A 24,064-nucleotide genomic window follows, 5' to 3' on the forward strand; every position below is an offset into this window, starting at 1 on the left:
TAATCAACATGTAAAATTATCGTTTTCTATTTGAATATATTTTAAAATTAAAATTTAAAATATAATATATATATATTATTCCTGTGATGCAAAGCTGAATTTTCAGCATCATTAGTCCAGTTATTAGTGTCACATGATCCTTCAGAAATTATTCTTATATGCTGATAAAAAAAAAATCTGCAATCTTCTCATCGAATTACAATTCACAGAAATAACTAGACTTTTAGATCACAGTCAGAAGGATCTCTCCTGCAGTGCCACATTATCATCATCTGCTCCTTAAACACACAGCCACATACCAAAGCAGTGTTATCAGATGACCCCACACTGAGGTGCAAAGGACAAACATGACAGCTCTTCACCCCCTCAGAGAGAAAACAAGCCAACTGACAAACCAGAAACCTGCGTAAGGGATTCTGGAGATAATCAGCTCTGCAAGCGATTTGAGTGAGTCACAAAATGTTTGGACCCTGTTTACACACGTATTTAAAGTGAAGTGAGACATTTCTGCACCATTAGTGGTACCAAACAGAATAACAATAAACCCAACATGTAGTCCAGCTCCAAATTGGGTTTATTATAATCTAAATTTAATGTAGCAACATCGACACTGTTATTGAACTGATCTGAATCAACATTGAACTGACTCAAAGTGAATACAGAAGACACTGTTGTGTCCTGTAGAGCTGATTTTATGAATTGAACTCATTTCATAATTGATGAGCTTCACAGTTATTGAACTGAACTGAATCAACACTGAACTGAATTGAGCTGAATATAATGACACTATTGTCTTTTTTAGAGCTGCAGAATTGAATTCTACTTGCATCATTGATCATTTGTTCCTGTTTATTACTGTGAAGCTGCTTAAAAACAATCTGTGCTGTATAAAAACAAGATGACAGACAAATTGCACACTTTACCTTTAACCGCAGGCCTGTGCGTGACACTGTATCACTTCTGGGTTTCAGACAGAAATCATTTCTGGACTCTTATGTCAGTACTGGAAACAAGTAGAAACAGGACATAAAGTCATCAGTCAAAGGAGAACATGTTAAAAACACATAACAGATCATCTGTGTTGAGGTTAAGACCCATTCAGTGAGACGATAGGATCCTTATCCGGTTATACAGTCAGCATTCACAGACTTGAGTTATGAATATTATAGAGAATAGAGGAGTTTGGGGACGTGGGTTATGCTCCATGAGTTCTGTCTCGAACGGGAGGAAACTCTTTCTGCCTCGCTGACTGTGAAAAGTTCACATGACGCTCTGACATTTCATTGGCACGGCCCTTTTTGTCTCTTATGAATCGTGTGGATTTGTGATGTTGCGTAAACCTGTTGTTGATTTCTCAGCCAGTTCTTCCGAAACTAACAATGCAGTGATGAAAGTCTAATGATGTTGCGGTGTATGACACAAAACCAGTTTGAAAAATATCTCTGATGTCTAAACTAAATCTAAACATTTTAAACATATGATGTTATTTTGCATTTAATCCAATTTTGCATAACATTTTAACACCAGTGAGTCAGTCTGATCAAATAATGAGGAACTTAAAAAAACATAATATCTCAATCATTACATCTGTTCTTACTGGAGATTTCAAGCACATTGCATAGCCAACGTCTGATTGAAGCTCATGTTTATTGAATCTCTGTCAACCGGCTCCAGATCACACCTGAAATAAGGTAAATGTAGGTTCACAATTCACTGCATACGGAAGAGTTGGAAAGAGACTCAGAGATAGATGTGTATTAATAAATATAGAGGAATTCTACAGTAGGGCATCTGCATCTGCATCTGCATATCCATATCCATATATATAAATAAGCAGATATTCAGATGGATACAGACAGAAACACAAGAATGAGTGCACATGAGAGAGCGGTGTCTGTTGAGCTGGTTTGCTCTGGACAATAAACTCCACCTTTATGACTTTTTATGATCTGTTTGCTCTGTCCTGCTAATCCAGGTCAACATTTGACAGATAACACACAACACATACATACCTTCCAGCTATCAAGACAGACAGACAGACAGACAGACAGACAGACAGACAAACGCACGCACACACACGCACACGTTGTGTTTTCATGTTTTATGGGCACTTTCCATAGACATAATGTTTTTTATACTGTACAAACTCTATATTCTATCCCCTTACACTAACCTTACCCTAAACCTACCCATCACAGAAAACTTTCTGCAATTTTACATTTTCAAAAAACATCACTTAGTATGATTTATAAGCTGTTTTCCTCATTAGGACCAAAACATTTCCCCACAAGGACGCACACACACGGACACACACTCATAAGTGATCAATTTGGAACACTTCACATTGGCAGCAAACTAGTGCTTGAGACTTATCACAAATCACAGTTGATTACAATAGTTGCCAGGCTATTTATCTAACATTTACAGAGAACAAAAAATAAATAAATTCATGTATTAAAATCGTTTTCTTTATAATCAACATTTTCTCGTTTCTGTAGTGTTTGCTCACTGGCTAAACTATATTGTAAATGTAATAACTGGAACAGACACGGAGCTCTCTTAACTACATGCTTTTATTACTCTTGCTCTCCCTAATCTCGCGGGATACGAGACTTGCCCGAGGGCTACGGTGCCACTTTTAGGACATAAAGTAACAGTCAGGATGTTACATCTCCCTTCTCAAGAGAAAAATGGCATTACCTAAACACACACAAGATTAATTCTGCGAACATAACAATTGTGCTGAATGCACATATAAACGGTCTGACAAATATAGTCTGTAGTCGTTAGTGTCATTGCTGTAATGTAAACAAGTACAGGTAGCGGTTAAATGACATACGACATGTGCACCAATAAGTCATTCGTTTTAAGTCAGAAATAATGTTTTCATTTCCCATATGATTCAAGTAACTTAAAGGTGAACTAGTTGTGCAAAAAAAAAAAACAAAAAAAAACAGAACAGGCAGTTAAACTGATTTCACAGTGTTTCAGAGGTAGTAGGTAAGTAACAGGTATTAGAACACGAAAACACCTTTCTCTTGTTTTTTTTTTTTTTTGTTTTTTTTCACAAGAGACAACAACAACAGCTTAAGTACAACTTTGCAAAATTAAGTTGTTGTTTTTTTTTTTTTTCCTTAGGGCAGCGATCCGCCTACACCCTTTACATTATAGGTCAAGGATTTGTCTTGGTCTGGAGATGCGGCCAAACCTTGTTGTGTAATTGGGTTTTTGTTGGTTTGTTGGTTGTGGATGGTCCGCAGGTTCGGGGTGTGGTGGCTGTGTGTTATTGGTGTGTGTGTCTGCATGCTGTGTGTCTTTGGTGTCTTGAGCATCTCTGCTGTCACGGAGGTGCCAACGGTTGCGCCGTAGAGTTTGTCCATCTTCTGTCTGGATTTGGTAGCTCCTGTGTGTGTGTGCATGTTGTGTTACCGTTGCAGGTCTCCAGGAGCCATCTTCCTGACGGAAACGAATGGGTGTGCCAGCAGGTAGGTGAGGCAGCGGCTTGGTGCGTCTGTTGAAGTATGCTTGTTGGCGGTGTTGGCATGCCTTTCGTCTGTCTTGGACAGCTCTTTGAGGTGCTACCTGTGGCTGCAGATGCCTACTGGTCGCTGGGAGTATGGAACGCAGTCGTCGGCTCATCAGAAGCTGGGCCGGTGACTGAAGGTTGTCAACTGGAGTGTTCCTGTACTCCAGCAGAGCGAGGGAGGGGTCTGTATTTCCGGCTTTTGCCTTGTCCAGGATGCGCTTTGCTGTCTGGACGGTCTTTTCAGCAAGGCCGTTGCTCTGTGGGTAACGCGGACTTGTGGTGGTGTGGGTGAAGTCCCACGCGTTTGCGAAGCGGCGGAACTCCTCAGAGCTGTAGCATGGTCCGTTGTCGCTGATGACTGTCTCTGCGATGCCGTGACGAGCGAACGCGGACTTGAGTTTGGAGATTACTGCAAGTGAGGTGGTATTTGTGAGCTGCTCCATTTCAAAGAATCTACTGTAGTAGTCTACAATGATGATGAAGTTTTGAGTGTTCCATGTGAAGAGGTCTGTGCCTACCACTTGCCATGGTCTCTCAGGTATGTCATGTGACCACAGTGGTTCTTTGGGGTTAGCTTCACGTCGTTCCTGGCATATACCGCACTGTTCTACTGTTGCTTCTATTTGTTTGCCCATCCCGGGCCAGAACAGGAGGTCTCGTGCTCTATGTTTGCTTTTCTCCATGCCCATGTGTCCTGCGTGTACGCGCTGGATCATGTCTCCTCTGAGGCTCCGGGGAACTATGATTTTCTCACCTTTGAAAAGTATTCCTTCCATCTCGGAGATTTCATATCGGTGGTTCCAATATTCTTGGATGCTGGGTGGGCATTTCCTCCTTTCGTCTGGCCATCCGTTCTGTGTGGCTCTTCTGAGTGCAGTAAGCTGTGCATTCTGTGCTGTTGCATCCTTGATCTCCAGTAGCTTCCTGTCGCTCACTGGAACAGTGCTTATGAGTGTATGTACCTGTGCTTCCATGCTCTCCATAAGGCTGCTGTCTTGGTGCTCGATGGATTTTCGGGACAATGTATCGGCCACTGGGATGTCCTTTCCGGGACGGTGGATGATGTGTATGTTATATTTCTGGAGCTGTAGTATCATCCTTTGTAGCCGCGGTGGTGCTGCAGCCAGCGGTTTTCGGAGGATAGCTTCCAGAGGTTTGTGGTCGGATTCTACAATCACTCTCCAGCCGTACATGTATTCGTGAAAACGCTTACAGCCGAATAAAACTGCATACAGCTCCTTCTTTATCTGAGCGTAATTCACTTCGGTGCTGTTGAGTGACTTGGAAGCATAGGCAATGGGTTTTTCGTCCTGGAGCATGACAGCGCCGAGGCCACATTTTGAGGCGTCTACTTGGAGTCTCAGTTCTTTTTGTGGGTCAAAGTATGTGAGCACAGGGTGGTCTGTTATCAATTTTTTCGTCTGCGTGAATGCTTTGTCGTGGTTTTTGTCCCATAAAAACTCACTGTCCTGCTTCAACAGTTGGCGTAGTGGCGCGTTTATCTCGGAGAGGCGTGGTGCGAATCTGGCCAGATAGTTAATCATCCCGAGAATGGTTTCTAACTCTCCTCTGCTTGTGGGTGGCTGCATGTCTTGTATCGCTTTCACCTTCGCTGGGTCTGGCTTGACGCCTTCTCGCGAGAGCGCGTGGCCGAAGTAGCTGACCTCTGATACACATATTTGGCATTTATCAGGATTTAGCCTTACCCCTCTTTCTCTTGTGCGTTTCAGCATGGCCCTGAGGTTGTTGTCGTGTTCAAGCTTTGTCTTGCCGAAGACGAGTATGTCGTCGACGATGGCAGCTACACCTGTGAGGCCCTCATATGTCTCGTCGACGCGCCTTTGGAATTCGTCTTGAGCTGAATTGATTCCGAATGGCAGCCTCAGGAACCTGTATCTGCCGAAGGGGGTGTTAAATGTTGTTAGCAGGGATGACGTTGTGCTCAGCTTTATGGCCCAATAGCCTGATCTGGCGTCGAGGACGCTGAAGTACTTCGCTCCGGCGAGCTTTGTGGTTACATCCTCTAAAGTCGGTAAGGGGTAGTGCGGCCTTTTTATCGCCTTGTTGAGGTCTCTGGGGTCCAGGCAGACTCTCAGCTTGCCAGTCTGAGGTTTTTCTACAACAACGAGGGCATTAACCCATTCTGTGGGCCCTGTCACTTTGCAAATTACGTTGCTCTCTTCCATCTTGTCAAGCTCTTTTTTCAGTCTGTCTCGCAGAGCGATCGGTACTCTTCGTGGTGGATACACTACTGGTGTGGCGTGTGGGTCGACATGGAGGTTGCACTCCCCTGGAAACTCTCCTATGCCCTGGAAGACGTCTGCGTATTCTTTAAGGAGGCTGTCTGTGTCTGTGCATGGTTTCGCTTCTTCCTCGGCCACAGCTAGTATCAGCTTGATTAACTTAAGGTCTAGGCTAGCTCTCATCCCTAGGATGGGGGGTGCTTTGGTGTCCACTATGTAGAATTTCGAGCACTATGGAGGTGTTTTTATACTTGCACTTTAGATGACAGGTGCCTTTCACTTTCAGGAACTCACCGCCATATCCTGAGATTTTTTGAGTGGTTGGTTTTATGGCAGTGTCTCTGAACAGTCTTTCAAATATCTGTACTGGAATTGCATTGGTCTGTGCGCCAGTGTCAATTTTAAATTTAACTTTCTGAGTCCCGATTTCAATTTCAGCGTAAGCTTGTTCGTTACATTTTCCTGTGTTTTCACTTGTAAGTCCGTCAATAAAAAGTTCTACCTGCTCATCTTCAGTGTCTTCATCCATCGTGTGAATCACTTTTCTTGTGTGGGTGTTTGTGTGTAGTTTTGACTTACATGCTTTTGCAAAGTGATTGAATTTTTTGCATTTCATGCATTGCTTGCCTTTAGCTGGACAGGCGCCGTCTTTAGTCGTATGCAGGCCGCCGCATCTATCACATTCTCTTTGTGCTGTGGCGGGCTCTCTCGGCCTGGCTTTGTGACTCGTGCGCGCTGATCTGTGTTCCGGTCTTCGCGCTATGGCGTGTACAGCGTCGTTATTGGGGTATTTACTTCCCACCATCTCTTTGAGTTGGACTTGTGCTAGCTCATGAGATAGCGCGATGTCGATGGCTTGGTCTAGCGTTAGCTCCGCGCCGTGGCTGAGCAACTTCTCCCGCACTCGCAGTGAATTTGTGGCGAAAACAATACGGCCTCGCACCATCTCGTCGCTGTTGGGGTATCCACAGTCCTTAACTAACAGCTTCAGTTCCGTGACAAAGTGTTCAAAAGTTTCCCCATCACCTTGTGTTTTCTCATGGAAACGATATCTTGCATATATCGGGTTAGATTTTGGTGTGAGGTACGCGGTGTACTTATCGTAGTATGTTTGTAGTTTCTTCGCGTCGTCATCTGTTAGTGTCCATGTGTTGAAAATGTCACGCCCTTTTTCCCCGATCCATAGGAGGAGATAGCTGCATTTGTCCTGTTCGCGTTTCTCCCGTAGAGGTCCGGAGAATATTAGCTCCGCGTGCTGCTTGAAACGCCGCCACGCTTCCGGTAAGTTAGCTGATTCCCAATCCATCTTGGGTGCTGGGACGCCGAAACTATCCATGTTTCTTTCGGGACGTGAGTACTAGCCTCTACTCTGACACCATGTAGTGTTTGCTCACTGGCTAAACTATATTGTAAATGTAATAACTGGAACAGACACGGAGCTCTCTTAACTACATGCTTTTATTACTCTTGCTCTCCCTAATCTCGCGGGATACGAGACTTGCCCGAGGGCTACGGTGCCACTTTTAGGACATAAAGTAACAGTCAGGATGTTACAGTTTCATCTGGCATCGTGGATGGAGTGTGTTCACTTTAGGTAAAAGAGAGAGAGAACAAAAGTAGGCTATATTTACTAAGGGTTATTACATTCCCTGCTGGTCAGCATGAGTTTAATTAAAGACAGGACTGTTTATAGCCCAACCTACAAAGACACACAGGAGGCACAGAATTGATCGCTGTCTGGCACCACACACACACACACACATTACATGCACTCTCATGTCATCAATACACAGCATCGACAGGAGAGAGTCTCTGCGTCAGGTTTTGCTTACATTATGGAAAATAAATGTGCACAAAAGTAGGCCCAATAGTAAGTAACCTGAAATTTGCTTAAAATACATGCACATTTTTGCATTTTCTCTGAGGGTTTAATCACTAGCTCATTGTTAAAACAACTGAAGTCAATGGAAATTCCCCACCATGACAGAAAAACACGTGTGTTTATGGTCTGGAAAGCTGTGAAGCTGCCAAGTTTCTCCCATCATAATGCTTTGCTTGCTAAACATCTATTAGCACGAACCGTCATTCGCTGGTAATATTGCAAAATATAATCCAAGATAAATATATGTAATGGGTCGGACTGTTTGCTGAAACATCATCACAAGATCCCATTGTGATGGGGTTTTTGAAAGTGAAATCCGTCTGTTTTAAAATACATAGGCTAATTCTATTTTAATGTCACAATTTAGCTAATGGTGATTTATACTTTTACAGATAGTTACTAATTACATCAGTGTCTCTGCTGACCTTTATGGCAGTTTTATGAGTCGTGATTTACCATCCTCATTCATGCATTATTGAATTTTTATTTTATATCATGGTCAAAGGATAGGTCATAGGCAGATCCATTTATTTAAGACAGAGAGGTACAATCATTCTAGTGGATTCTTATTTGCACACTCTATAAGACAGACAGAGGTTTATATGTGTAGTGACACCAGCAAATACACACACTGCGACACTGTGGCCCTCTAGAGGAGGAATACAGTATCAAAATCAATCCTATAAACAGTATGCACTAACCGTTTGAAGATTTGAAAAAAATCTATATGCTTATGTTGTAATTTTAGGAATCGTTTCGTTAAAGTTATTCAGAACTAAATTTGCAAAAAAAAAAATTCCATTATGCTTGACAGAATGGGAATAAACCGCTAAAGTCAGCCACTGCTCCATGAGGGAGTGAATGTTTGGTTAGGCTACATGAAACTGGAGGTAAATTCTGAGATTTTTTACCATCTGTCGTTTTATCAGACCCGATGGAATGTTTTAGAATGAGACAAATCAACTTAATACTGCAAAACATCACAGAGCTGATCAAATCCATCACCAATACTTACTGAGGTTTGTGCTGTGAAATTCCCTCCAAAAACATGTCACTTCCTGTTGGATGATGCCACAAAGTAACTAGCCTTTTAAAAATGATATTACAAAAGACAGGATGGAAAGTGATACTAGGGACACAGGAAAACCCTGGTTAAATTGTATTATATTTTCAGTGCATCATGTCATCCAAAAGGACATCTGCTCAAAACAAAATTATTAAAAAATTCACCTGTCTTCAATTTATTGTGATTTTATGATGAAAGTAAACTAATATGATTTTCACCTTTTAAAATGATGTGTGTAATATTTTTGCATTTGATCAGCAAATAGTGGTGGTTACATATTCAGTGTCTCTTAGTAATTATTAAAACATACTGAATGGTCTTTAAAAACGACTATACTATATTCTGTTACACAAAATAAATGTATTGTTTACAATAATACTGGATAATAAAAGCTGCAGTTCGGCACTCTTCCCATATTGATGGAAAAGCTGGAAATCTAAGGTAATTTTAATATGCTTTCCAGCCATAGAGAAAAATCATGGAAATGACAAATGAAAAAATGTAAAGATGTGAAATTTTATATAAGTATCAGTAAAACGATAAATGGTCAAAAAGTGTCAACCCTGTATCTAGTTGAAGGACCATTAACTAAAGAAATCTGGTTCATAAACATTGACAGCCACTCCTAATATGAGAGAGAAACAGAGGAAGTAGACATAATGTATTTCCTCATCTTTTATTCAAACCTGTCACTGTAGTTGATCATGGTGTTTCATGAGAATGTTTTCATCTGAATTCATTTTGATTTGGTCCAGCTAATACCGTTATCCTAGTGTGCATTAAGAAATATGTCACACAATACGACGTCAGATTTGATTAATGAGGATGAAATAAAATAAAAACAGCTGTAGACTACAACTCTTTTAGAGCCCGTTCTCTTGTAATGCCTTTGGTTTTACTGAGTTGCTCATTGAAACATTTTCATTTACTGTAGAAATACAATTGAAATACAATAAATTGGCAGTGTGAGTATCAGCTCTTTAAAAAAAAAAGTCAAATGCAGTTCATTTTTACCTTAAATTTGTATTCTATTATTTAAATGTACAATATACTAGGGACATCAGCATTGTTTCAACAGTTAAATTAGCTTCAGAAAGCTTAAAGGTGAAATGTGTCAGTTCTGCACCACTAGTGGTCTCAAATGAAAAACTACTTTGGCTCAACCAACCCAGCCAACAAAAATATGTTCTAAGAACGTTTTGCTAACGTTCCGATTAAGTTATGAAAACGTTATTTCTGAATGCTCTCAAAACATTTTAAAAGTTCATTTTTAAAAAAAATGAGAATGTTAGAGAAAACATTAAAGGAATGTTGTCTCTGTTTTATCATTTTACAAGTATTATGTGAACGTTCATTTTGAATGTTTTTACGTAGTAAGTAGCAATGTTTGATTAATGTTTCAGAAAAACAGTCCATGCATGATGTATACATATTTTTTGTGCTAATGTTTTAATAGCATTATTAAAGACCAGATAACTTCGAAAGAACATTCTATTAACGTTCTCAGAAGAACGTTTGTTCATAACTTTGAGAGAACCTTGCCAGAACATTCTGAGAACATTCCCTGTTAGCTGGGAATGATATCTGGATTGTTTTACTCCAGTCAAATTTTAATTTTATTTTCAATTATGTTTGTTGCTGCTATTGGCCCAGAAATTACACGCTTCACCTTTAATTTTACAGATGCTTTAGAGGCTGGTACAGTAGTAAAGGGTGAATACATGGATATGTGCTATGGATTACATTTCTTTGAACGCATTCAAAACTTACATGAACAGGTACAAAGACACAGACACCCACACAGTGTAGCATCTACAATCCCTCCCTGAACAAAAGTGACGCAAACAGAGGAGTCTTTACTGGAATGCTGAATTAAATGGATTATGTCTGCAAATGTACAAAGGTTCAGATGATCAGACCTGCATGAACATGATTTCCCAAGGTATGCAAGAAGAACAAAGAACAAAAAGACAAAGACTCATTTCTGGAAGAGGGAAAATTAAAACAAGAGAACAAAGTGTTGCGAATTTTGGAGATATATCTGAAATGCTTGGACCCTCCGTTTATTACAAACTGACATCATATGATAATATTGCAGCATGGTACTTTCTTCTGACTATAGTTTTAGCAAGAAACGACAGAAGATTAGCAAACAGCTGTATGATACATCATGTGAGTGTGTGTAGATGTTGTACATCCTGGTTAGAAGAGTTTGGCTTTCTTCTTCAGTTCATTGCGTTTCCACAGAGGTAACCTGTCGAATTCCTTAATTTCCATCCCAAAGATTTCAAAGAACATCTCTGGAGACAGGTGGCGCTAGAAATGCAGGTGAAAATTGATAAAAAAGTATAAAAATCACCTGATTATATCATAATGCTGTGTTTTGTGATACATATGCTGTGAGCAATTACCTCTAGTCGGGTTCTGTCCACATCTCTGGGCAGTTTGGAGCGACCGCGGCTGGTTATCTTCAGCATTTCATATGGATATACCTTTAAAGGACACATATCAATCAGTACAAAAATGCACAAACTCGTTTTAATTGTTTGAAATGTAGTCTAGGGTCAAATAAATCAGGAAAGCATAAAGGCCCGTTCACACCAAGAATGATAACTATAAAGATAACTCTATTAGCGTCCACACCAGCGGACAATATCATTCTGTTTATTGTAATCACGCTTTAAATGCTCAATGGATTCTGATTGGCTGTCATGTTTTTATCGTTCAGCTAGAAAAAATCATTTTGAAAAACGAAATCGGATTCCAACGAATTTGGCTGTGTCCCAATTCAGAGGCAGCATACCTACTGTACGTTTAAAAGTGTAATTTGGCAATTTCTATGGCAAAAAAATTAAATCCTGTCATCACTGGTGCGCAATGAATTCTGGGGTAGGCCAGGCCGCGAAGGATCCATCTGTTGTATCCTTCATGTCACAGGAAACGAAAAAACGCATATTGAAGCCGCATTTGAAGGAGTCTTCAAACTGGGACAGCCTTCGTCGTGCAGCGGTGACGCAATCCGCCTTCGAATGCGCCCTTCGAAGGATACAGACTCTGAATTGGGATGCAGCTACAGTTTCTCTGTGCCATTATAGTTCTGGTGTCTGTTCTTTTAGATTTAGAACTATAGACCTTATAGACCTGCAGCCATCTTTAGAATTTTGTCTTTGACCTTCCGTTTTTGCGGTTGCTCTATATATTTATGTCGAAGAACAATTAGCTGGAATTACTTATAGACCAGGTTGAAATCACAAAAATGTGCCTAAATAAAAATCCTCAGGCATTTTTGAGTAAAAGTTGGCAAATAGACTATTCTAGGGGTATTTTTTATGCTGAATCCATTTTTGCTGTTTGCCAAGCTGTATCTCTTACATGAAACTCAGTAGAGTGCAAAATCCAAGATGACCGCCTCATACGCCAAAATGAGCAAATTTCTCAGCACTGGCTCAAAGATAAACTGTTTTTATTGTACTATAGCATTTATTGAGTAAAGGAAACAAACAGAATAGTCAGAACAAGTTAGTCATTCTGTCTTACAATATTTCAGGTAAACACTGACTATTGTGTATTTGAGTATGTCCATGTAAGAACATCAACATCATGCTGGTGGCAGCAAAAGGCCTATATCTTAAACCATCATCCTATTACATTAAGAGTGTTTATTACTTTTCAACATTTACATGTCCATGTAAATAAGTTTAAGGACTTAAATTTAACCAAACTAAATTCTCTTTTGGTTTATTTATGAAAAAGATATTCTCAGAAAGATTGCTTGTAAATATTAAGAATTGAGACAAATTAACAAATTACTAAAACATATCACGGTAATGTGTCACACCACTAACATTAGCTTTGAACAGATAAAGGAAATAAACACAGTAAAATTGGCCTAAAATTACCTTATAAAGTTGGACATAACATTAGCTGAATAATAATTAAAACATGAACTGCATGGCATATAAAATGTAATGTTATTTAAACAATGGTAAAAAATAAAGTATAAAGTCGGCAACACCTAAGCTCCAAAATTATCAAAAATATTTATTTTACAAGACAACTATCACATGGCGTATGTGACGTTTCGAGCACGCAGGCTCTTCACCTGATGAAGAGCCTGCGTGCTCGAAACGTCACATACAGCAGAGCAACGCAGACGAGACCTTTTACATTTACATCGTGCACTCATACATCTTAAGGCGCAGTTGCAACTGATCAATTCCAAACAGTAGTCTGACTAACCGAGGTTACGTTAGGTAACCAAGTACGTTCTCTTAAGAGAGGTTCTCTCGTATTGCGTAAGTTGCTTACGCTATGGGAACCCCTTGTCAACGCCGTGTGCGCCGATCATCCACTGCATGAGTCCCAGGGAAGCCCGGGGAACACAAAACATGTGGGAAACAGGCGGCCAGCAACGCGGGCCAGCACATGTACATAAGCACTTCATAGGGAAATACAGAGCGGCTCCGCCGGTCTCTGTATAGAGAATATCGCCCTTAGTACAGCTCAACCAGAAGAGCTAATAGTCACGTGAGAGTAGCCTGCACACGAACAAACTGGGCAGAACATACACACCACTTAGACTGATAAAAGTCTAGCCTGCAAGGCGGGAACTTCCAGGTTATAAAACTTAACAAATGTAGAGGGGGAGGCCCAGCCTGCCGCCATACAAATGTCATGAATAGAAATCCCGCTGGACCAAGCCCACGATGAAGCCATGCCTCTAGTGAAATGGGCCCTGATGCCCAGAGGGCACTGCAGGTGTTTGGACGCATAGGCATGCTGCGATAGCGTCCACTATCCATCTGGACAGGCTATGTTTCGAGGCGGCGAGACCCTTGGTGCGCCCACCAAACGAAACAAAGAGCTGCTCAGAACGTCTGAAGGCAGCAGAGCGTGTGATGTAAACTCTCAGCGCCCTGACGGGGCATAGGAGTTTTTCACCGCCCTCGCTATCGGATGCTGGCAGAGCCGATAGGGAGATGATCTGCCCTCTGAAGGGAGTGCCAATCGCTTTGGGGACATAGCCATGTCTCAGTTTGAGGATGAATTTAGAGTCATTTGGTCCAAACTCAAGACACGCGGGGCTAACAGATAGCGTGTGTAGATCCCCCACACGTTTTACTGATGACAGAGCTATCAGAAAAACGGTTTTGAGCGAAAGGTATTTTAGGTCCATGGATTCTAACGGTTCAAAGGGAAACGCTTTCAGGGCCTCTAGGACCAAAGAAAGATCCCAAATAGGAACCGAAGGGGGTCGCAGGGGGTTCATCCTCCTGGCTCCTCTAAGGAAGCGGATGATGAGCTCGTTCCTTCCTATCGCGCGGCCGTACGTCGACTCTGCTAACGCTGCAATAGCCGCAACGCAAACTTTGAGTGTGGAAGGGGACCAGCTCAACAGCTCTAGAAGGAAGGAGAGCACCCACGAAACCCCACATGTGCGTGGGTCCTGGCTCTTTGTAGCGCACCATTTGGAGAACACTGACCATTTAGACGCGTAGAGTCTTCTCGTAGAAGGAGCTCTAGACTGCGTGATCGTGTTCACGACCCCTTCTGGCAAAGCAACGGTTATTCGTTGATTATCCACGCATGCAGAGACCAGCGCTCTGGATGGGGATACCGCGAACGCATAGCACAAGCGGTGCCAGACCACGTGCTGTTCTGTGTTCTGGACAAGAAGCACTCTGGCAATTGCTTCTCTGTGTTGAGGATCGTGAAGCTTGCCTCTACTTTGTGCAGCTGATTTTAGTGTCAAAAGGCCCTGTTCTGTCGCATTGTATAGCTTATCTTTCTTGGATTCTTGGCATATAATGCAAGTATCCAATGACATTGACCGGTCAGGCTTCAAACTACACACAGCTTCCATAATTGGTGATCTTATAATCTGACCAACTTCATGGGTACAATTCCACAACTGGAAATATTTTGTGTTGGTTCATGTCGCTTTTTGGATATAAAAATTAATTCTGATGAAAAATACGATGTGTGGAAATAACTGCAGAACGTAATAGAAAGTAGAAAGTAGAATAAAAAACCTCTTGGATAACTCTGAACTCAATTCACACACTTTGATCCAAAGACAATAGTATGCATGTGACTCCAAACAAATGACTCTCGTATTTTAGATATTCTGTTTGTCCATTTGAAATAAGGAGAAAAACAGATATTTTCTTGACTACAATGAGAAATAATGCAATTATCATTGTCACATACAAGTATCTTAATTCCCACCTAAATGAACTTTCTCGTTAATTGATGTCGTGCATGATGTAAAGTTTATAAATATAGAATTTCCTGACATTTTAGAGGTCATCTTGAAGTTTGCGCTCTACTGAGTTTCACATAAGAGATACAGCTTGGCAAACAGCAAAAATGGATTCAGCAGAAAAAATACCCTTAGAAAAGTCTGTTTGCCAACTTTTACTAAAAAATGCCCAAGGGTGTCACATTATCTGAAAATTGACCTAGTATATTACTGTTGTGGTCAGAATTATTGGCACCCCTGGTAAATATGACCAAAGATGGCTATACAAATTGTTGCATTGTTTATCCTTTTGATCTTTCTTTCAATTTTTTTTTGATCTCACCTTTCATTGAAGTGAAAAAATTTGAAAGTTGGGGGAAATCACATTATGAAATAAATGTTTTTCTCCAAAACACGTTGGCCACAATTATTGGCACCCCTAAAACGTTTTTATGAGTAAAATATCTCTGAAGTATATTCCCATTAATATTAAAAAAATGTAGTACACCAGGGTGACTAGGAACATGAAATTGACTTCTTACACATCAGACTTCATATAGTTCTGATGTGCAGCAAAATATTGTTGAGCTTCACAAAATAAAAAAAAGTGGCTGTAAGAAAATAGCTAAAGCATTGAAAATCCACATTTCCACCATCAGGGCAAGAATTAAGAAGTTCCAGTCAACTAAAGATGTTACTTAGTTGTCTCTATATTGTCTAAATTGGTGGAAACAAGGATAAAAAGCACCCCATGGTCTATTTTTTTGCTGGAGGTCCTGGACATCTTGTTCAGATACATGGTATCATGGATTCTAGCAAATAGGCCTACCAACAGATAAAAAAATCAAAACCTGACAGCCCCGGCTAGAAATACTATAATGGGCCGTGGATGGATCTTCCATCAGGAAAATGATCCAAAATCAACACAAAAATGGGTAACTGCAGACCGCAACCCTGTAGAAGATGAGTGGGCTGAACTGAAGAGAAGAAGCACCAACATGAACTTGTGAATCTGAAGGATCTGGAGAGATGCTGTAAGGAGGAATGGTCTCTGATCTCTTGTCAGGTGTTCTCCAAACTCATCAGGCATTATAGAAGAAGACTCAGAGCAGTTATCTTGGAAAAAGGAGTTTGCAAAAAGTATTTAATTAAAGGGTGCCAATAATTATGGCCAACATGTTTTGGAGAAAAACATTCATTTCATAATGTGATATTCCCCCCATTTTCATTTTTACTTCAAGGAAAGGTTCGATTTTCAAACTTTTTTGAATGAAAGATCAAAAGGATGAACAATGCAGATTTAGTTTTACAGCCATCTTTGATCATATTTATCAGGGGTGCCAATAATTCTGACCACAACTGTATTGTAGAGTTAACGAAAGTTATCCTGAGCATTGATGTTTGAAGCGAATGTCATAACAAATGCCAGTAGACCGGAAAGATTTTAAAACGAGCAGTTCGTTGAATAAATCCATAAGATCTAACCTTCATGAAATACAAACTGGAAGACAGAACACAATGACGGCAAAGCTGAAAAGGGGCGGGGCTACATAAGGTCTATATCTTTATCGTTATAGCTATCATCCTTGGTGTGAACGGGCCTTAAATCCGTCTGTAGAGTATCATTACATCCAAGTACTTCCTTGGATGTTAAGCAGCCTAATAATTGAACACGTATTCAATACAAGATAATATTTTGATAGTTTAATATGTTACACTTGCTTTTGGTTCCAGCATGTTAGGCATAGACACTCCTCTGTCCATTCTAGTGGCTGTACGGTGGCCATCATGCATGGCCTAGAAACAAATCAGAGACAAAGTGAGAACATGAAGCTACTTTAATGAGCCATGACAGCTGTTTCTTTCAATTTTAATTCACATAATGTTGTTTGAATGAGTATGAGCATGTAGAAGATATTATTTTTTAAAGAATAGGGTACAACGGGGCTATAGGTGCTGCACAAAAACTTACCGCAGCACTTTCCAAAACTTCTGCTTTTAAAAATGCAAGCGGATTTTTGGCTGATCCTTGATGCAATCTGCCTATACTTTGAACTAATAGCTGATATTTTTTTACAATGTTGTAGATTTAAGTAGAAAATGAGAATAGCTAAAATCACTGAATATATTTTGAGACAAAGGTCTTCAGTTTTGTTCAAGGTAATTAAAACAACAGTTTTTCAATAACGGAAGAATGTGTAAAAGTATGATATTTGGGGTAAAATGCGCCACCTGCTGTTAAGGTGAAAGACACAATAATTAACATGATAATAAACAGCTAGCTGACTTATCCATTTGTTGACATGACATGGTTAGATTCAGATGGTAAATATCATATATTAGGTTGGCTGTCCACCAGATAATCAACATATTTATAATGAAACCATAATTTATCCATCATTAAAAAATATGATATCAATCATATCATATAATAAAATATCATTTATTGTTACTACTGTAAATCTATATTAAATTATTTTGGGATCTCCTTCAATGCTTTCAGAATTTTACTTTTTAAAATATATTTCTATATTATTAAATTATTTATTGAACAAAAATTAATTCTTTAATTTATCAAAATAAACAGAAAATAGTACAAACTTTGCTGAAGTGATCAGTTAGAACAAGTATTAACTTAGAAATGATTAAAAACATTATTTTAGCTAAAGTATTTGTATAAATAATGTGTGCATTTTACCCCTTGTGTGGGGTAAAAGGCCCACCTTGCCACCTCATACATTTATAAGATTTTTAAACTAAATAAACCACTTTTATAATTTATTTCACACAAAATCTGTTGCTCCATAAATGTTCAATACAAACACATCTTTTTCTGCAATAATACATAATGAAAGTAGTGAAAAGCAATTTTTTTTCTTAAGGTGTGCCTTTAGTCCCGTTGTACCCTATTACATATCAATTATAAGACAGCAATAAGGATAAATGAAAACACATTTTAAATGAGAAAAAAAAATATTCCAAGAGGTAATCATATCTACGTACCTGAAACTCTGTTAAGAAGAAAATAAAAAAAGATTTGTTTTTATTTTCATTCATTAAAACGACCAATATGAGAAAAACTTTATTATCCATATGCATTTATACTTCCATAATACATAGACCAATACCGTTTTGACTATTATTTGCTCTCATTACATGTTCCTATATGTAATTTAAGTTAAATTAAATAAAGAGACAGATAAACTAACCTCTCATCCCACCGCACACGTCCCCATAACTGTTATACTGTGTAAAATCAGTCGACTGAGGCTGAAGGAAAAAAAAAAAAAAAACATTAGAAACAGACAAAATGGGTTGAATACACTAAAAAAGATATATATATATATATAATAAAAAAAATAAATAATAACTGGTGTGGAATTTAGTTTTACAAAATTTCAACTCAGAAATGGCTAATAAATTTCACAATTAAAGCATACAAACTGAAATCGTATTTTCTTGTAATAAGTACTCCAATAATCTTTGTTTTATTTACAACTTTAAATATAATTTAACAGTTAATACTTTTACAGTGTAATATCTCTTTAATCAATATATTATATTATATTAGGCTTAATACGTAATGTCCCACAGATTCCTCAAAAGAAAGGATCTTACCCGATGCAGTCCATTCCGCCCGTATCCAGGCAGTGAGCCTGATTTAGACGGTGAACTTTGATCTGCAATTGTAATAACATAGTATACATTCATCATGAAAAAACTGGTTCCAATAATATATACTGTATATAATGAATATGTACATACTGTATATATATGATTATTTTTAAAATGTATTTTAAATTATATGTAGTATACATTTCATTCCATTAATCCTGATTCCTTAAATTCAAATTCTGCATCCTATTTACTACCTCAATAAAAATTCAGTAATTCATTTGGAATTGTATATTAATTTTCATTTCAATTCTGAATGGCTCGCAACCCTGTTTGTCAATCATGAAGAACGTCAAGATCCCGAACATGAATGTCTAGTTTGCAATCTATTATACTGAGGAGCATTACTGCTTCCATGCTCGTAGCGTTGTGCCGATTGACTCCGTTCATGACTCTCTCGGATCTTCTCTTTCTCCATCTCCTCTTTAAGGATCATTTTCCCCAAACCAGATTGGATCTGGAATCAGAAACATGAAGCCATTTAGACAGGAACAAGTTCTAGAGCTGCTCTTTGTGTTGTGTGTTGCATCATTCTTTCAGTTCCTGACCTTGTTGAGATGTTCCTCCTGAATCTGTCTGCGTTTCTGAAGCTCCTCCTCATCCTCCTCTCTTGACCTTCTCCACCCGTCTGTTCCTGAGCGGCACAACGACAATAAAAACACCTTAGTCAGTCACAAACACCTGAAATCAAGGATGGAGGAGAGAGCTAATGAAAAAGAAAGCCAGTCTATGCTATGCAAAATTCTGCATTCATTAATCTGTTTTCATATAAAGGAAACACATTTTTCACGAGGTATTTATACATCAGACCTACAGAACAGAAATGAAATGATTACTTGTGTATTACATCAAGACAGACGATTACACGGTAACACATGGACAGAAAGACAACACAAACGTTTGAAGTCAATCTCAGTATTCGGTTTTAAAACTTTTTAACGTTACACTAGTTTTTTTATATATGCCAATCCAGCACCAAAAGCTGTTTTAATGCGATAATACAATAATTTGAAACACAATGATGAACAATAAACAAACTTTACAGTACTGCAAGAAAAAAGTACTCAATTTGATATTGAATATCAAACTATTAATCAGGAAGAAGCAACTTGCTACTTACTAGCATTAGCTGCATCTACGTCTACATCTGCATATATCGAAATGTTAATAAATCTGCTTTAAATCTTGAGGGCAAGGATGTAGTTCCCACAGTACCTAGGGCAGCATGGGAGATCGGCAAGGACCAGCAGTCTGTCTCTATCATTGCTGGGTAGTCTGGACCAGGGGCGTACGCTGAGGGGAATTTGGCCGATTTGATGATGTCATCAGCAGACTTGCTCTGGGCTGCAAAGGCAGCTGAATCTAGATCAATAAACCAGGGGAGCTGGACCATCAGTGTGGCTAGACCAACATCTAGCAGAAAAACCACCTGCTGCAAGCCATGTGTGGCATAAGAGTTTAAGGCCTCTCCTCATTCACATTCACAATGCTACTATAGAGACTATTGGTTGTTTGCTTGCATGCTAAACATGCACATCTATATCATAAATCACTCAGCCAAAAAAAGCCATGCAGGAATCTGACAAACAAGCACTGGCTTCAGAACACATTGCATGAAGGCAGCGGGATCTGACCTGCTGAATCTATCTCCGAATGACTATACTTTAAAGGGGTCATATCACGAAGGATCCGGTACAGTAATAGTCAGAAGTAAAAACGCCATCCCTGATGGAAAAAAAAGACAACTGAAACAAAAATCTCTTGTTCTACATTTACTGACATCAGACCAATTAAAGGTGCAGTAAGCGATTTCTGAGAAACGCTGTTGAAAGTGGAGCGGACCGAGCACCAAGAGCACCATTTCTATCTATCCATCTATCCATCTATCCATCTATCTATCTATCTATCTATCTATCTATCTATCTATCTATCTATCTATCTATCTATCTATCTATCTATCTATCTATCTATCTATCTGTCTGTCTGTCTGTCTGTCTGTCTGTCTGTCTGTCTGTCTGTCTGTCTGTCTGTCTGTGTAGCACCTGCCACTCTGATAGTGATCCTAACATTAGAAACAAGTGGCTGAAGTTTATTTTTAACAAGATCCCTGATCTTTTTATGCTGATCTTAATATAATTTAGACACACTTTTCAGTGAAGATTGTCTTGGGATGGAGAAAAACAAACTACATTGAACTCCACAGAAAACCTGCACGTGCAAAAGCATTTGATCTCATTTCACATGCGAAAAGGGCATACAAGAACAACAGCAAAATATAAAAATACGTTGTCAACTTATAATTTTTTGGTAACAATATTATATACAGTACTAGTATTATAATTGGAGCTCAGAGAGAGAAAAAAAAAAAAATATTGTGTGATATGACCCATTTAAATACCAATAAACTGAAGATTTGGCCTATTTATTTACTTTTTCAATGCTTGGTGAAAAACAATACTAGAGATTCAGCAACAAGCTGTCAATGTAATCATTATTTAAAAAAATAACAGATGTTACTTACATGACTTTACATGTTTGGTAATACGGGGTCACTAAAAAAATGAGCAGATACTAACTTATGCAGATCTAACTTAAAAATCGTGCAATTTTTCTTTTTTTTTGCAAGTTTTGTTATTGATGAATATGAATGAAAGCTCATCAGGCACTCATCAGAAGACGCTTTAATGATGATTGATTGATCGGTTGGTTGATATTTAGTGAAATGAGCTCAGTTGAGAAGACTTCAAACAATACTTACATGTTAACATTGAGGTGGTGTTAAATGGCACACAAGCAGATATTAATGAGGTGGAGGGACTCCAAACAAAAACAGACAAACAAAACACAGAATTATGGAAAAGTGACATACAAACCATACAGAGTCATGGCGTGAAATATTCTGAAATTACATGACCTTAAGATTTTTTCTCAATAAGAATTTTCTACCCTAGCTGAGGTCACCACTGAACTGTTAAGATTTCAAGCAGCATTAAAGGGAACATGAACGTGCCTGTATATTAGGTATGCTGTTTTAAATGTCATGCAGATGCTGAATAAGATTGTGTAAACTGACTTGAACGGTGAACAGAACAGCTAGTTGCTCCGCATGAGTGCTTTAAAGCTTGCAACGATAGAACTGTCTAGCCATTTTAAATAAGTAAAGTAATTAAGTAAAAATATGCAAGCATTTTAAGAACTAGTTCACTCAGATGCAATCTTCACAATGCAATGCTTAAAAACAGTTATTCCCAACCAGGGGTGCACATTCCTCAGCGGGTGCTTAAACATTGCCATTTTGCTGTGTAAAACTTGTAAGTCTTCATCCTATAAGTTAATACCCTGGAAATCCAGAGTTCTCGCGAGAGCACAAGTTGAATTTGCTCAGCGAGTTTACTCCGGCGTCGAGTAATGATGCTCATTAAATATGCCCTTGTATCCGAGCTGCACCAATCACATCAGGTTATCTGATATAGGCGGGCCAGAGGCGATCTAAACAGATGACGACAGCGCTGTGACGTCAAAGTCATTAGTAAACATTGCAAAATGGCTATGGATGAACACCAGTTTTTTGAAATGGCTTTGGCCGCTACAATGAACGAGTTAGACTTGGCTTTTTATCTAAAAGAGGAACAGAAGACGGCGCTCGAATCCTTCCTTTGCAAGAAGGGCGTTTTTGCTGTTTTGCCGACCGGATACGGCAAGAGTCTAATCTACCAGTTAGCTCCGCTGGTAGCTAAGCGTATGGGGCTTCTTGTGATTGGTCGTAGTGTTATCCAGTTGTGTGCAGTGAGATTTTCAAATGCATGCTTGGTGCCGCCCCTCGAGCTGGCGGATTTTCATTAGTCGATGCCAGACCATTAATCTTTCAGATTTAGGCCTGGATTTCCAGGCTTATAAGTTACATCTTCTCATAAAAAATTGTACCAATGACAGTGTATTTTCTCTTGTGTGATACTGTATTTTCTACTTGAGCTTCAATAGCATTTCAATTTCAACATACAGAGAGTGCATATTACTTTAAATTTGTTAAATGTTCTACCTAAGTTTCACTTTATCATTAGGTCTTTCTCATATAATCTTTTTCTTATCTTCTCAAACTCCTCTTCAAAACTTTACAAATTAGCTCAGGGGTCTCGCTGAAAAAAAAAGAAAAAAAAAAAGGATAGAAACATGGCTAGAAAGTGATAATTAAGGCCATTTTAATATGAGTTAAAAGGTTTGGTGTTTGTGACGGATATTATAGTACCTTAAAGGGTTAGTTCATCCAAAAATGAAAATTCTGTCATTAATTACTCACCCTCATGTCGTTCCAAACCCGTAAGACTATCATTCATCTTTGGAACACAAATTAAGAAATTGATTTCGATGGCTCAGGGGAGGCTCCATTGACAGCTATTTAATTAACACTTTGAAGGCCCAGAAAGGTAGGAAAGACATGAACGCGCATCGGAAATATATTCTCGTCGCTTCATAAAATTAAGGTTGAACCACTGTTGTCACATGGACTATTTGAATGATGTCTTTCCTACCTTTCTGGGCCTTCAAAGTGTTAATTAAATATCTGTCAATGGAACCCCTCCGGAGCCATCGGATTTCATCAAAAATATCTTAATTTGTGTTCCGAAGATGAAAGAAGGTCTCACGGGTTTGGAACGACATGATGAGGGTGAGTAATTAATGACAGAATTTTCATTTTTGGGTGAACTATCCCTTTAAGATGGGGCTGTGTGAGTCCATATATCACAAATTGGTTGGGAAACACTGCTTTAGTATTATAAATCAATAGGCATGTGTCCAAATCTAATGTCCTATCATTCATCAATGTAAAAGTTAATGTGTTGACCTCAAAGATTCTGAATGACTATACCATGCTGTTTGTAGATAGGGGGTTTTCTGTAGATGTTTACTCCTTGATCTGAAAGAAAGGAAAAAGTAAATGTTTTAAATTTTAATTATTGATATCATCATTACTGGGTTTTAAATAGAATAAAAAAAAAACACATACAAAATGCACCAACGATCAATAAAGTCTTAGAAACTAACAACTGCATCACGTAAACTTTAGATTTTCCATAACCATAACATAACATATGATTTAAGATCTTTACATTTTCTGAACAAAAATGTGAGTGCTGTTAGTTATGCAGAATTTTTGTTTCTAGTTGAACTGGCACTTTAAGACAGAGAGATAACCAGATAAAGAAAATGTAATGAATTGTGAAAGTGTGCTTAAACACAGGGGCATGCTGGGATTGACACACAGAGGGCCGCTGGAAGAATCCCAACAGTACCTGGCAGGTGAAAATGTTTAGGGGTCAGAGGGAGAGGAGGGGTCGTGGACCCTGGGGAACTCCGACCACTGGACGGCTCAGTGCCTCCAATCAGAAACAGGGTCAGAGGTCAATAGGGAGAATAGCTCAAATTAGGGCTG

The 24,064-nt window shown here is 39.0% G+C and overlaps 1 protein-coding gene across 2 annotated transcripts in view; it reads right to left on the reverse strand.

The window, feature by feature from the left end:
• Positions 1-9,349: 9,349 nt before the first annotated feature.
• The window catches only part of ablim1a (actin binding LIM protein 1a), a gene marked incomplete at its 3' end in the record, with an annotated part of 54,632 nt that continues 39,917 nt past the window's right edge, over positions 9,350-24,064 (reverse strand). Inside the window, exons 14-24 of one of the 2 annotated variants that reach the window (XM_081351056.1) lie at positions 23,925-24,008; positions 23,501-23,548; positions 19,849-19,995; positions 19,182-19,267; positions 18,982-19,090; positions 18,577-18,638; positions 18,168-18,228; positions 17,962-17,969; positions 16,681-16,755; positions 11,129-11,209; positions 9,350-11,033 (exon numbers count right to left, since the gene is read on the reverse strand). In XM_081351056.1, coding sequence (XP_081207182.1) covers positions 10,920-11,033; positions 11,129-11,209; positions 16,681-16,755; positions 17,962-17,969; positions 18,168-18,228; positions 18,577-18,638; positions 18,982-19,090; positions 19,182-19,267; positions 19,849-19,995; positions 23,501-23,548; positions 23,925-24,008 — 875 coding nt within the window. Of the gene's footprint in view, positions 11,034-11,128; positions 11,210-16,680; positions 16,756-17,961; positions 17,970-18,162; positions 18,229-18,576; positions 18,639-18,981; positions 19,091-19,181; positions 19,268-19,848; positions 19,996-23,500; positions 23,549-23,924; positions 24,009-24,064 lie in introns of those variants that run through there. The other variant, XM_081351055.1, reaches the window with a different exon arrangement.

This window comes from Scardinius erythrophthalmus (genome assembly GCF_964197995.2).
Source record: "Scardinius erythrophthalmus genome assembly, chromosome: 21".
Taxonomy (NCBI): Eukaryota; Metazoa; Chordata; class Actinopteri; order Cypriniformes; family Leuciscidae; genus Scardinius; species Scardinius erythrophthalmus.